The sequence below is a fragment of the Rhipicephalus sanguineus genome, chromosome 7, assembly GCF_013339695.2.
Source record: "Rhipicephalus sanguineus isolate Rsan-2018 chromosome 7, BIME_Rsan_1.4, whole genome shotgun sequence".
In the NCBI taxonomy this organism is placed as follows: domain Eukaryota; kingdom Metazoa; phylum Arthropoda; class Arachnida; order Ixodida; family Ixodidae; genus Rhipicephalus; species Rhipicephalus sanguineus.
The window spans coordinates 68,409,749-68,425,529 of NC_051182.1; the positions used below are offsets into that span (position 1 = coordinate 68,409,749).

Below are 15,781 nucleotides of genomic sequence, written 5' to 3' on the forward strand. Positions count from 1 at the left end.
TGTTCATTGCTGCAGAATTGGTATCCACAACATGGACCAGCTCACGTCCACCGATGTGAAGCAAGCATGGGGGAAATTAAAGGCTAAAAGCATATACAAGGCAAGAAAGATCAAGGAGTTATGTCATGTACACTCAACACCAAGGATCCGGCTAGACCCTACGAGACTCTCTACAATCCAACAGCGGCTGATTGCTGCTGCTCCTCAAAGTGCCTTGGCAAGGCATGTGAAGGGCCGCTGCCTTCAGAGTTCGAGCACAGAAGAAATTGCAGAGAACACATGCAATAATAACACAGGCTGTCAAACAGACCAGTTACTGCAGCACATTCTTGGAAGCAGCCACGTGCAGAAGTTTGAGGAACTGCAGTTCCATGAAGTGGCATTTAGGGACTGGGACAAATGCAAAATTTACAGAGCCTTTAAGAGGCATTTGAGCCCTAACCTGTTAAAATTTTATGAAGAAATGGTTGCTGTGAGCTCAGAACGAGCAGCTAGTATCTGTGCTCAGACAGCTGGTCAGAACAGCACACAGTGGCAAAGGGAGCGATTGCTCCGAATAACAGGTAGTAAATGCCACACACTGTACAGGTTTGTGCCATCACCAGAACAGAACTGGCAAAACAAGATAATGAAGCTGTTAACACAGAACTTTGGAGGCAATGAGGCCACGAGGTATGGTAAGGCTTGTGAGAAGCCAGCTATTGAAGAATACACATCAATCACTGGTGATACAGTGTCCACAGTGGGCCTTGTCGTAAACCCCATAGTTCCTTGGCTTGGATTCAGCCCGGACGGCATTGTGTTTCGGCACGGAAAGCCAGCTGTGTTGCTGGAAATTAAAAGTCCAACACGTGGAAAAACGGAACGAATTTCAGACCTTGTGAACCAGAAGAAGGTGCCATACATTTTGTGTGAAGGCGAAAATTATACACTGCGACCCACCCATTCCTACTACTCACAAGTGCAATTGGGACTATTTCTTCTCGACTTGGAAGAAGCACACCTTATTGTGTACAGTGAGGTGCAATCTCTGGTGGTAGTTGTGGAGAGGAGCATGTCATTTATTGACAGTTTGATTCAGCGACTCCAGTACGTTTATTTTGTACACTACTTGCCAGAATTGGGTAAATATGTCACATAGGAGACCATGTAAAAAAAAAATAGGTCAGATCCCACGCGTTATGGGAATCGGTTTCATGCGAAGCAGTCAGCGAGTACTTCTATGCTGCTCGAACTTGGAGCTGCGGCACCTTCTCAACCCGTGGAAAGACAGCGGTTGTGCGATGCGCAACAAAAAAGCGCTGCTGGTGGTCTGAGGAACACTTAACCAAAGTTTGTGAATGACTATTTTGTGTATATATGTGCGTTTGTGACTGTACGGACTATTTGTGTATATATGTGATCATTTATTTATTTATTTATACAGTACTGCTAGCCTCTAACTGAGGCTGTAAGCAGGAGTGGGAGTAACAAGCACTAAACGAAGTGAACAAATCAAGATACAACAGTCATGTCACAAGAACAAGAAAAGAAAGAGCGCTCCAGAAGATTAAGATACAAAACCGTATACGCAACTTTTCAAGCACTGGTAGGCGAAAACTGATTGCAAATAGATATGACAGTATTTCTTTTCACGTAAGGATGAAAAAAAAAAGAAAGCGGAGACGCGACAGCCATATCACGTCAACTAAAAAGGGTTAAACAAAAGGGGTTATAATGCGGTCTAAAAAAAATAAGTGTAAGGCATATAGACAGCATTCGAAACTATAATGGTCGTGAATGACCGTGAAAGCGATTACAACTGAAGAATTTGTACAAAAGAATCAGTGGTCGGACATTCCACAACGCCGGCTGGAAGGCGGTTCCACTCTCGAATTGTCCTCGGAAAAAAAGAGTTTGCAAATGTTTCTGTGCGGCAAGAATATTCTTTTATTTTTTTATTATGGTGGGACCGGGTGGCTCGCTTGGACACTGGTTCTATGTACATGTGTTTATGTATACCAAGTTTATCATGGAATAGCAGGTGCATAAATTTTAATCGGTCACGTTGGCGCCTCTTTTGTAGACATTCTAGACCTGTTTTTTTTACCAAGGCACTCGCAGAAGTGCGCCAACTATAAGAACGATATACAAACCTAGCCGCTTTCTTTTGGACAGATTCTATCTTGTTTATGTTGCCTTGAGTGTATGGGTCCCAAACTATCGAAGCATATTCTAACACAGGGCAGACCAAAGTTTTATATGCGATTAATTTAACCTCATGTGTGCATTGCCGCAAATTTCTTTTTAAATAACCAATTTTCCGCATTGCCCTCCTCACAACTTCCGATATATGTTCATTCCATCTCAGATCCGACATTATTGTAACCCCGAGGTATTTATATCTGTTTACAACAGCGAGAGTGTTGCCGCCTATGCTATATGAAAAATTTAATGGTAGTCGTTTTCGTGTCACAGTCATCGCAACTGATTTTTTTACGTTTATTTTCATTTGCCAATCCGTGCACCACACTGCAACTTGTGCTAAAGTGCTGTTCAGTAGAGCCTGGTCACTAGGACTCTGAATGTGGTGATAGATTATCCAGTCATCAGCGTAGAGCTTAATTTCAACGGGTACGTTCTTAACTATATCATTAATAAATATTAAGAAGAACAAGGGCCCCAGCACGGACCCTTGTGGAATGCCCGACTTAACAGGTACTTGTTCTGAGCACACATCATCAATTCTGACACACTGGGTTCGACCACAAAGATAAGCTTCGATCCATGCAAGGAGCGAATCATTATTTAACAAAGGTTTTAGCTTTGAAAGGAGTTTAGGGTGTGAGACGCGATCAAACGCTTTTTCAAAGTCGAGAAAGATAACATCGATTTGGCTTTGTTCATCAATAACTGCTGAGAAATCCTGAATTAGCTCCACGAGTGCAGTCACGGTTGAAAATCCTTTTCTGAATCCATGTTGCCTGTTATCAATGATATTGTTATGTTCGAAAAACGTAGAAAGATGTTTGAAAATAATATGTTCAAGAACCTTGGAACATGCACACAGCAATGATATTGGCCTGTAAGACGAAACTGATGAAGAATCTTCTGCTTTAGGAATCGGTACAATTTTGCTGCATTTCCAATCAAAAGGAACCTGCGCTTTAGATAGTGATAGGTTGAATATGATGCACAGGTATTTACTGCACCATTCGGCATACCTGACGAGGAAGGCATTGGGTATGCCGTCAGTACCTGAGCATTTTTTGGTGTCAATATTGAGCAAAAGCGAGAAAACGCCCTGCTCGGATACGACAACGTTATCAACTGGCTGACTTTGGGATAGTGCGATGAAGTGAGGCGTTCTGCAGTCATCATTTGTAAATACAGAAGAAAAAAATTGATTAAAGGCTGATGCGATTTCTGATTGTGACGTGATAGTCTCGCCATTTATACATAATTTGTAATTTGTATCATTGTATATAGTCATCGTGTATATAGTCATAGTCATCACCCGACATCTGGAGTAGTAAGCCAGGCGACAAACCAGGCTAACGTCGTCGGGATTTTCATTAAAGATTATTATCTCTCTCTGTGCTGTATATATGGTTTTGAGCCAAGCGTTACGAAGTGGATCGATGTGTTTTTGTAAGTGTTGTAGCTATGTGCACTTCGTGGGCTTACCAGGCACGTTGACAATACTGGCATTTAAAGGGTAACTTATGGTGCGACGTAACGTCAGCGCTCACGTTAGAGTACATACTTCAGAAGGACGTCTTGCTGGGCGAGTTGGTAATATACCATTATTAAACGTAGCGCAAAACAACACGGACAAAGTAAAGTGGCAACGTACACAGAGTGCATACGTCAGTATTATCGAAACTAAGTGCACTTTATGGTGCAATCATGTGAATATCACATGTAACTATCGTTAATGTATTCCACCGGGGTCGAGCAATGCTTCAATATAGCTTGCTGGATCACTAGGAATACAAATTTAATGTTTATTAGACTGCTATAAAATCGGATCCAACACTGGAACCACAGACGTTAATCTGGTATGACGCCTGTAAGAGAGCACCCAGATGTAGGTGGATGATAGATAGATACGTAGATAGAAACGCTCAATGTGCCAAATGTTAGCTAAGAAGTGTTTCACATTTAATATACAGGCAGAAACAATGTGCTAGCATGAAATGGCACGAAACATCTCCACACATTTAAAAATGCTATAATGATGGGAAGCAATGAGCTTTCTCTCAAATAATCATTGTGAAACATGCCTCAGTACTGTCACAGCTATATGTAAACTAGTTCAACAATTCGCGCAATAGCATACACATGCAGGGAGAACAATTGGAAACACTGTGATGAGAGTCTTTACGAAGGCGTGACCGTGTAATTAGAAGGCAAGGCAGGAGATCTACCATTAAAAAGTCTGCTATATACATAGCATTTCCCATCTTTTTTTCCATGCCTGTGCATAAAGAGCCACAGTATAATAAGCAGTGTACATTACGTAATTTCATCTCCACTGTATTCAGATCACGTCATATCGACGTAACTTCGACTCAAACGCCGAGATCTGAGCCAACATTATCTTTAGAGACCAGATTCGTAGCGACATGACGTGGTTATTTAGAGAAATTGCGTTTACTGGTGGTTATGCTGAAAATATTGATGGCTCGTTTCAATCATTGTGTACTGTACTTCTGGTCTCTTACGTACCTTCATACTTAACAAAAAATTTCCTGTGCTTATTGTTCAACAGTAAGCAATAGGTTGAATATATTGAGATGTAACCCTACACAGTCTGTATGTACACATAGATTAAAAAAAAAACTACTGAAATCTTTTGTCTGCGAGCACAGGGGCCGACAGATTAACGATGCCGGCTATGATAATCATTGCCTCATCAATAACGGCCAACATCTCCCAGGGCAACGGGCCCTTCAGTATCCTAAACAGTTTCAAGCGTTGAATCGCCCTTTCCACGTGCACACGTGCCCGGGCGACTTGCAGGGTTCTGGTTGCATCTTCCTGAGTAAACTGTGCCTGCTTCCGCAGAAATGGAGGCTGCACCACACCAATACCCATGCTAGCACATGTACTGTCAATATTAAACCCCTTGTCTACCATTACGTCGTCCTTGAAAGGTTCTAGTTTACTCAGGATATCTGAATCATCCACACACGCTTTGTCAGAAGCGCGACCTCCAAAACAGTCACTCAAAAACGTGATTAGTGCACCTGGCGATACACCAACCAAAACTTTAACTGTGTGAACTCCTTTGTAATGGGAGTATGTTAGAATGCGGCATGACGCACAGTGAGATTTTTCTACCTCAACTTCTGTGCAGTCAAGCACGATTCTAACATCCCTGTACGCCACAAAGCATTGAGGCTGATTCTGTTGCACTTCTGCCTTGCTCGGCCATGGGATAGCTGCTTCTAGGACAGCTGCCAAGGGGCGTATTGTGCCATAAAAATACCGGTGTACTGTCGCCTCAGACACTGAAAATAATGTGGCTAAGCACCTAAATGAAAGAAAGCTCTTCAGACGAACAAGTACGATTGTTACTCGTTCTAACACACTTCTTTCCGCCTTCAGATTGTCAACCTCAGCCACAGCGTCAGCAATAGTCATTAGAAGCCTCATATCCTCTACACCTGTGAAGGCCTTAACGCACGCATCACTCTGAAACAGGTCAACGAGTGTTCTACAAGTGCTGGGTGCTGTGCATGGGTTAACCTGCACAGCCTTGTGTAGAGATGCCGTTTGGGTCCGGTTAAACTGCAGGAGGGACTCAACTGCAGCACTATTGACGCCTTCAAACTCTGTCGGGTGGGCACCAAGGAGAACAAGCGCTTCAGCAGCGTCATCTTCCTTAGTGTTCTCTTTGACCATGTTTCCAGTGCTTTCAGGTTCTGAAGCTTCCTGATAATACAGACAGATAATGGATAGACACATTTTACGAACAAGGCGAAAAGGATACATTTTTCATTCATTACAAATGAGATTGAATACAATGGTGAAAGCAAAATTAAACACTGTATGCATGCAGAAGTGAGTTACACATTTTGAGAATGCAAGCTTTTTATCCACGTGAACACATATAGGTAGGTATTTAACTGATTTGCTTAACATAACCAGCGGTGAAGTAGGCTATATCGAGCTTTGGAAGCATGGTCACACAAATTCGAGCCCAAACTTACAGAGGTCAGGCTTGCACCTTCTGGGTCATTCTGTGGTGGTGAGCAAGGAATGTTTTGAAGGCCATCAAGTGGATCAGCAGCGTGGAGTCCTGAAAGACGCATATCGAGCAAATGTTGACAACAACTGCACTGTCTTAACCTGCCAGTAATGACAATTGCTTCAAATATTGTCCAATTCAAATTTAGTGCGAAATGAGCGGCACAGAAACAAGTTGCCAGCCTTCCAGAAAATAATAATGTAAAAATTTCAAGTACCATCTTTCGACAAAATTTTCAAAGGTGTTTGTCTGCACAACAAACACCATAACATAGATGTTAAAATAACTATTGCCCTCTCACATCATAACTAGTTCATGGCAGTTTGTGAATTGCAGATTTTGTAAAATGTGGCTTACTTGATGCTCTTGCCACTGCTCGAGAGGCTCTTTCAGCTGATGCCTGGTTTCTCGCTGGGTCCTCGTTATCAAGGCTGCGCACAGGCAGACACTGTGATGGCACTGCCGTCTTCTTCAGTTGTCTTCGTGCTGGTTTCCAAATTTCTGGTGCTAAACAATATGAGATCAAAGTCTTGGTTACATAATTCCCATGCTTTCACTTGAAGGCACACATAATGTGTGCCCCCAAAAGGGCAGATAACTACGATTCATAGCCTCTGATGCCAAGGAAGAAAATAACGGGAGCTAATGAGGGGGAAAGTAACAAAATAAATTTAAGAGAAGTTGTTCCAGATGTTCCATGAATCTATACTCAATTGGAATGTACATCCGAGTTACTTTTTTACTGCCCTTTAAGCAGTTCTACTAAAATGTTGCTATTCTATTTTATAAACTTCTGACAAGTATATATACAGTGACTTTAGTCTTCACGGCATCAAAAAAGAATGATGGCGATGGCCACACGCAATGCTGTAAAGAATAAAAATAAATACTACTAAGAAACATTCTCACATCCGCCTCGCTCATAAATGACTACAAACAACCAAACGAACTTTTTTTTTTTCATTCTGGGGCACTACTGGACATCAATATATATACATTCATATCACAGAGCAATCATGTGCCTGCCGTTTCCTATTTATGTATTTCGCGGAAAAAGTCGAGCTCAGTCTACTGGCGCCTCCGCAAGCATCGCAATTACGGCCTCCAGAAACCTTGGTTTCATCTCCGAGAAATATTCACAATCAAGCGCTACAAACAAAGCATTCTTCCCCGGGTCCGAGCTCTGATGTTCGAGCTCTGAGTACGTGTTGGCGGACGTCGTGCCGGTCACGGTGGTGGCATTTTAATAGAGGCCAAATGCAGGAAACGCTAGCGCAGATATGAGCATGTTAAAGAATACTAAGTACCCGCCGGGCCCCCTACCAAACGTTTCGTGCAGCCAATATGCTTTTGTGGTTTTGTAAAAAGACGCAATCTGGCCTTTCGACAGAGCTGGCAGCGAGCATCGACGTAGATCACACATCGATCTTCGCGCGCGTGTGCCCCTCAAAGAGAGATGCATGCGAGTGCAAAATATTCACTTACCAGTTGTACCCCAGAAGAAATCTTCAGGCACAAAGTGTGCGCTGCAGACCCTCATCGTCTCAGTGACTGGCTTTCCGATTCGGAGTTTCACTACCCACTCCTTTTTAACTCGGTTGTCACTAGGAAACGTGTGCAGGCTTACCTCGCCTTTGACTGCACGGCGAGTGCACTGCGGCACGCAGCACATTTTGTGACTCTTGTATTTCTTGCTCATATCGAGGAAAGAATACACCAAAATAATTGCCACTACGACTCGCAGTGCTTGTCCGACTACGGTAGTTCACTGCAGAGTTGACGACAACAGCCGTAAAAATTGGCAGCGACTGAAAACAGGGCACAAGCGAACCGCCGAAGTGATGCCGACTGTACGCGGGCAAGCGCGGGCGGCTTGGGGATCCCCCGAACAACAGTTATGACGGCTGCCGCATGGTGTCGCTACCATCTGTGAAAGTTGCGAATTCCTGCACCCACGCCGCCACATTGACATAGGCGTGACGGTTGAACTGTAGTTCTCAAACGGCCTCGTGCGTATGCACAATCTTTGCCCCCACACACACGCAACGGGTAAGCGACAAAATAACACCGACCCTTTTTCCCCCTGTGGAAGTAACCGCAAAAGAGGCGGGGATCGGTGCTTGCTCTGCCACGGATGCACCCCTCGCAGCAAGTAATCGCTGCCGCCCAAGCAAAGGAACAATGCCCCCCGCGACCTTCAAAGGCGCGTCGCGGAAGCCGCGCTTTGCGTTTTGTTTCCTTTCTGCCATTTCTATTTTATATTATTTTATTTATTTATTCGTATTTATTTATTTTTATTCGCGCCCGTATCTATGGCACCTGTTCCACTCCGCCGAAACGGCGCTTCTTTCCCCATTTTCTTCTTATTTGCTTGCTCTAGCGAATGAGCCGAGAGGAACTGTTTGCCGCACTATGCGTCACCACTGTCAACTCGAATTATTTATTACTCTCTTCCTTTCCTTCCATCAACTAAGAGGGACCACGACGAATTGGGATGTTCGCACAGCCCCGTATTTGCTCATAAGCCCTGACGAAGACCGCTCTTTTTATATATATATATATATATATATATATATATATATATATATATATATATATATATATATATATATATATATATATATATATATATATACACGTGAGACCATTTGCAAATCATTCATAAAGTGTGACTAGAAGCCCTCAGGTCACCATAATTATTTGTACATTAATTAATGCATAATTATAGCGTTCTCTCCTCAAAACATCGCTGTCAATTCTTTCTCGAGAGAGATAAAATCTTCAGTAGATAGATCGATTGTGTCAGGGGGTGTAACGGCATATAGAGTGGTAGACGTAAGTGGCCGTTTACTTGAGGAAGTACATAGAAATGGAACAAAGGAAAAGGAGAGTTTATTATGATGACCGCTGTCTACCTCAAGCAGATGACTGAGTAGTGATGATGATGATGATGAAAACATTCCTTTATTAAAATTTAAAGAAAACGGGGAGGGTCCCTATTCCGGGACTCCTATGGCAACCTCTGCGATAGCCCGGGCCCGCTGGACGAGCGCCCGACAGACCTCGGGGGCGCCTTCGCGAAGGATGCCTTCCCACTGCTCTGGGGTACGGGTGGACCGAAGGATTGGTGGGAGGGGAGGGAAGTAGGCAGCGGTGCACTCTACGGTGACGTGAAATGTTGTGGGGATGGCGCCACATCCTGGACAGGCGTTGGTATAGCGAGTCGGATATAATTTGTGCAGGAAGTGCAGATTTGGAAATGTTCGGGTCTGCAGTCGGCGAAGTGCGACAGCCTCCTCTCGTGTGAAGGGCGCTGGTGGTGGTTGGTATCGCTGTCGTTGGCGTATGTAATGCTGTGTGACCTCGTGATAAGTGAGAAGTGGGGAACCTAGCTCTGTGTTGGCCGCCTCACTGCGCGGGGCTGCTCGGAGGGTGAGTTCTCGAGCGGCCGCATGAGCGCGTTCATTACCCGGCAGTGAGGCATGACCAGGAGTCCAGAGCAGGTGTATTGTGTGGCTGATGTCTGATGCAACTTTGGATGTACGTAAAAGAATAGAATATGAGGTTTCGGGAATGCCGCGACCTGTTAGGAAAGCCCGACATGCCGCTTGCGAATCGGTGATTATGTAGAACGTTTCCGCGGGGAGGCTCAAGGTGTGTTGGATGGCCAGGGTAACCGCCAGAATCTCGCCCGAGTCGGTGGCTGAGCATGGTGAGGAGATCGAGGCAGCACTTACAATCTCATGAGTGCCGCTAACCACCACTGTCGTGTGTACGTTTGCCATGCAAGCCGCATCCGTGTAATAGACCCTATCCTCCTCAACCTCGCTGAGAGTGCGGTTTAGGTATCTCACTCGTGCCCGCCGACGACCGGTGTTGCGATCAGGGTGCATATTGCGTGGTAGGGGATGCACGCGAAGTACTCGAGCTATTTGGAGCGGCACGGAAGTCCCCTGTGTTTCCGGAGGTGCAGGGGGCACTGGGTGACCCAGGCGGGTTAGTAGCTGTCTACCCGTTGGAGTGAGAAGGAGGCGTTGGCGCTGACAAATCCACTGGGCCTCGAGCACTTCATCGAGGGTATTGTGCACTCCTAGCGACAAAAGGCGCTGCGTAGAAGTATAGTGCGGAACCCCCAACGCGACCTTGATGGCCTTACGGATGAGCGTGTCTACTCGTTCACGTTGTCCTTGCGTTAACCGGTGAAAGGGAAGGTGGTAACTAAAGCGGCTTAGAATGCACGCGTCTACTAGTCGAAGCATGTCCCGCTCCCCAAGGCCCGAGCGTCGATTGCTTACGCGTCGGAGCATGGCGATGATCTGTTCCGTCTGGCGTGAGAGTAGAGAGATGGTGTGTCTAGCCCTGCCATCTGCTTGAACGTAAAGTCCGAGGATGCGTGCTCGCTCTACCTGAGGGATGAGTGTCCCTTCGACGAGTACATTGATGTGGGGTGGGGGATCCTTACTGCGGCCACGGAAGACAAGGAGCTCAGACTTGTTCGGGGCACAAGTGAGGCCGCCCTGTCGAGCATAGTCTGATACGACCTCGACTGCTTGTTGAAGCCGGTCTTGAATGGCACCGTCAGAACCCCGAAACGTCCACAATGTGATATCGTCGGCATAGATGGCATAGTGCAGATCCTCAACTTGCTGAAGTTGTTTGGGAAGACCTGACATAGCAATGTTAAAGAGCGCTGGCGAGATCACAGCCCCTTGAGGCGTGCCTCTGCCCGGCAGGTGTATGATACCGGAGCGATGAGGGCCTATACCAATTGTTGCGGTACGGTCGCGAAGGAAGGCTCGGACGTAGTTATAAACTCGAACTCCGCAGCGTGATTCGGCGAGGTTGCTGAGAATGAGGTCGTGCTCCACGTCGTCGAAGGCCGACTTAAGGTCCAGCGCAAGCAAAGCGCGGGTTTGAGCCCCCCGCGATGGACCCAAGACCTGCTCTTTCAACTGGAGTAACACGTCCTGCGTTGACAAGTGAGGGCGAAAGCCAAACTGCATATCCGAGAAAAACGACTTGCCTTCCAGAAACGGCTGCAGGCGTCGCAGGACAACGTGCTCCATGAGCTTTCCTATACATGATGTAAGTGAGACCGGTCTGAGATTTGCGATGGAGATGGGCTTCCCCGGTTTTGGGATGAGGGAAATATCCGCATGTCGCCATGACTGGGGTAGCGTGCCGTTTCGCCAATGCTCGTTAAACGTGTTCACCAGGTGCGTAAGATCTGCGTCGTTCAGGTTTCGAAGCGTCGTGTATCGGATGTGGTCCATACCCGGCGCTGAATTCTTGCGGATGTCCTCTAACACGGAGCGGACCTCTTGAATCGTGATTTCGGCATCCAGAGCGTTGGGCATATCTGTGACGTACGGGTACGGGTTGTACTGGGGACTCGCTCCAGAAGGAATATAGCGCGCCTGCAGTTCCTGCAGAAGGCGGTCGGGAGAGTCTCGAAACGAGTGGGTAAGGACGTGCAACCGCTTTTGCGTCTGCGTCTTGGTGCCCGAGGGGTCTATAAGTGCTCGGAGAATGCTCCATGTCTTAGCAGTACTCAGGGTGCCGGACAGCCTGTTGCAAAATCCCCTCCAGTTATTACTCGTGAGAGTCTGGGCGTATTCCTGCGCTTCTCGCGTGATACGCGCAATCCGAAGTTTCAGTCTACGATTCAGGCGCTGCCGCTTCCAACGCTTCGTCAATCCCCTTCTAGCGTCCCACAAGTGGAGCAGGTGCGGGTCGACGTCGGGATTGATAGGCGTAGTGGTGATCGACCGCGTGGTGGCTTCGAGGTCAGCCGTAAGGGCCGCGAGCCAGTCGTCGTAGCCATCCACTTCTGGACTGGCAGTCCGAAGTTCTCGAAATTTAGCCCAATTTGTTATACGAACTCTACGCTCAGGACGGCGCGAACTGGCGAGAGGAAGGACGGTTGCGACGATGTAGTGGTCGCTACCAAGAGTCTCGTCTAAGGGCCCACTAGATATGACCGCTCCAGTACCGCGGATGATCGTGAGATCGGGACACGTATCTCGCGAGACGCTGTTCCCGACGCGGGTGGGTTGTGCGGGGTCAGAAAGTAGGGTGAAGCGCATGTTACATATGTTGTCCCACAGTTTCGTTCCTTTTCCTGTGTTCTTGGGATATCCCCAAACCGAGTGCGCGGCGTTGAAGTCCCCGCAGATCAACAACTTATCCCCGAGCTTGCTAAATTCTGTAAAGAGGTAATGAAAATTGTGTGTACGGGCACGAGGGGAACTGTAAAGATTGAGAATGAACAGGCTGTCGCTGCGCTTGGTGTGCGTGATTACTTCTATAATTTGATGGGGGATGTCAGTGGCTACTGAATGTATGCGTACTGTTAAGCGGTTAGACACAAGTGCCGCTATGAGACCCGAATCACTGCCGTACGCTTCGAATCCCGCAAGTGAAGGGGTGCAGTTGGGCTCCTGAAGGAGTATGACGTCGGGAGCCATTGGGGTCATGGCTATGTACTGCTGCAGGGGGCCCCGCTTGCGGCGGAACCCCCTGCAGTTCCATTGCCAGACCACAAGATGGTCCGCGTTACGCGTCCCCATCCTCACTCCTGAGAGGGGAAGGGCGTGTGTATGGGTGGGAGCGCTTTGTGATCGGTGCCAATGTCAGTGCAGGGGCGAACTCCTGGCGCATTTGTTGCATATTTCGCTCAGTCTGCTGCTGTATATCGGTGGATAGAGTAGAGATACTGCTACTGATTAAGTTGTGGAGCGTCGCTACGGTGTCGTTGAGTGTGTCCTTCAGCGTAGACACCGCCTGATTGAGCATATCGCGGAACTCTTGCCGGATAGTAGTGCACGCGGCCTCTATCTCGCGTCGAAGTCGAGCATCGAGAGCACGCAATTTGACCTCCATTTCCGCGCGGAGCTGATGAAGCGCATTCGGGTCGGGATTCTGTGTCGTCTGTGGAGCTGACGCTAAGGTTTGGGACGGGGTAGCGGAGGAAGGTGAGAGCAGAGGAGGCCCCTTCGCCCAGCTTACCTCCCGAGGTTCTGCCGGGCGCTGCTCGGCTCCTTGATTCTTGTCTGGCTGGTTGAAGTCTTTCAACGGGAGGGAAGGCTGGTTCGTCACCAGTGGTCCGGTGGCTTCCGAAGTGGTCGCCCGCTTTACAGGTGGCGTTTGAGACCCCGTCCTGGAGTGGGTACGAGAGCGGGCCTTGCTCCGCGACCTCCGTCTGGACCGGGACCGGGATCTGGATGTCCTACCCGGGTTGGGACCTGCTGCTTGCAACTCGCCCTGAGTCGATGACGAGGGGGTGGAGTGATGTTCTACATCTCGTTGTAGCTGTTCTTGCTGAAGTGCCTTCCGAACCCGTTCCTTGTTCAAGGGAGGCCGGACGCGGGCGGGACAACCCGTGTCCGTTGTGGGGTGATCACCTCCGCATGATCGGCACTTCGGCGTGCACGAGTGTCCTGGTGTCGGGTTATCTACGCCGCATGTCTCGCACGTGACGCAATTCGGTGTAGGGCAGTTGTCAGAACGATGTCCCAACCGGAGGCAAACCGTGCAAACTTGCTTGCGGGGACGATGCACGTAGCACCGGTACTCGGCGCCGTAATAACGTATGTAATGGGGAACCTGCAGTCCTTCGAAGGTAATGAGGGCCGTGCTCGTTTTACCCATCATTCGTGCCTGTAGAACGGTGTGGCCAGGCGTAATGAGATGATCCATAAGCTCGGAGGGGCTCGTTCCCGGGTCGACGCCATATATAATGCCTTTACATGAATTGTCTGGAGCAGCAATGTAAATTGACACAGGGTAGGTATGCTCGCCGAGGCGCAGGTGTTGGACACTGTAGAGGTTCAGGGCGATGTGCTCATGTGGCGTGCTTATAACAGCGAGGTTTTGTTCGGGGCGCAAGCGGAAAACTAGCCGGTCGACTTCGGCAGGAGGTAGGCTTGCGGCTACTCCAATAGCCCGCGTCAGTGTGGGGCGACTCCACTGGTCCAAGCGTAGCCCCCCCAGTGGGCGCAGGATGGCTTTGTAATCGTGGAGAGGTAGGGGTGGCGGCCGCGATGTCGCTGGCTTACGTTGAGTGGTCTTGCCTTGAAGTTCGCTTGTCTTAGTGCCTTGCAACAGGTCGGCTTGTGTGCGTCGTTTCTTCTGCACCAACACCCAAGCAGAGCCGTCTTCGTTGGAGGGGGACGTTTCGTCATCGTTGGTAAGCGCAGGCGGAGTCGTGTCCATAGCTGCTGCCGCAGTCATGTTGACAGCGTCCTCCGTAACTTTCTCTGGTGGATCGGTTGCGTTCTCCATGGCGAAAATGTACGTGCCTTTCGCGTGTACGAAGAGGCACGTTAAATAATGTCAAAAGCTTGCATAACGGGCAGGGACGCTAACAAGAGCCTACTGACCTGTGAACATTGATCAAGGAACGCTACTGTCCTCAAACACAGCCACCGTCGTACCCCGACGGCTCGTCGGTGGTAGAGACGCGCCTCGGCTTAAGGAACACTGTGTGCGTCTCTGGCCGCCGCCGTTCTGAAGATTGAAGCCGGTGAATATTGATCAATATCACACTCACAGGTGTCGGGGTGGGCTCAAAATGATCCAGACGAGTTGATGCGTGGAGGGTAAGCAACGACAGGGATGGTGAGTTGGCTGGACTTCCGTATTTCAGGTGTAAAACGGGAGCCCATGCGGAGCACGTCCAGTAGCGTCGGTGTTCACGTGGAGAATCTGAGTAGTGACAATCAGTAAATGAGGTAGGAGTAAACGAGAGCGACAGAGGGGATCATTTACATATGTACACTGTACACGGAAGGATGTCTCATGGTTGGCTTGTGATGTGGCCTCTGCGAGAGAGCTTGTCACCCAACCCCGCATTCCGGCACTGTATGTCACGGAGAGCAGCTGGCCAGACAGCCTACGTGAGCGGTTTGCAGCGCAATTGTTCCTGCCGTGAAAAGAACCGCACCGCTGGGGAAAGGTACAAGTGAGCGAGGGTCATCACAGAAGCAGAGATAGAAAGAAGCGTCGTTCAGGGGAGAAAAAAAAAAGCAGCCCTTGCGGCAGCCAGCGTGGCTCAGCGCGTAAATAGTTATACCAGGCCCCGGAAAGTCTCAAGTTCCAGCGATCGCCGCAGAGGGCGAAAAAATCGACCGCGGCGAGTTCCAGCTTCAAACACCTGGAGTGGGTCTACTAACCTCTGCATTAGGATAACATGGCGACGTTGGGGTGGCCGCTATTCGCGCTATTTGACTTTTTATGTAGGGGCGCCCTCGTCGGGCCCAAACTTCAAATTAAAATATTCTCGAAATAAGGAAGTTTAGTTGTTTGCTTACTGTTACACTTCAATAAACAAATTGCTGTTTATACGAAGTGGCCTTGCCTTGCCAGGTACCACGTCATCAATCTTTTGTAATAGTTTTTGCTCCAACAGACTCGTAGTTGTCAGCAGCCTATCGGCATCATTATCTTCATTTCAAAATATACGGCGGCGGAACGACAGGTAACGGTTCGCGGTGCATTGGGATGGGTCTCGCGCTGTTTCGTTTCGCTGTAAATGTTTCGAGCCAC

General features: G+C 48.3%; 1 protein-coding gene across 1 annotated transcript; it reads right to left on the minus strand.

The window, feature by feature from the left end:
• Nucleotides 1–313: 313 nt before the first annotated feature.
• Nucleotides 314–8,156, minus strand: LOC119400708 (uncharacterized). The gene is made up of 5 exons (XM_037667704.2): nucleotides 7,721–8,156; nucleotides 6,593–6,742; nucleotides 6,198–6,286; nucleotides 5,577–5,919; nucleotides 314–390 (listed from the first exon to the last, which is right to left on the minus strand). The coding sequence occupies exons 1-5, from the start codon at nucleotides 7,932–7,934 to the stop codon at nucleotides 314–316; spliced, it is 873 nt and encodes a 290-aa protein (XP_037523632.2). The 5' UTR covers nucleotides 7,935–8,156.
• Nucleotides 8,157–15,781: the final 7,625 nt, after the last annotated feature.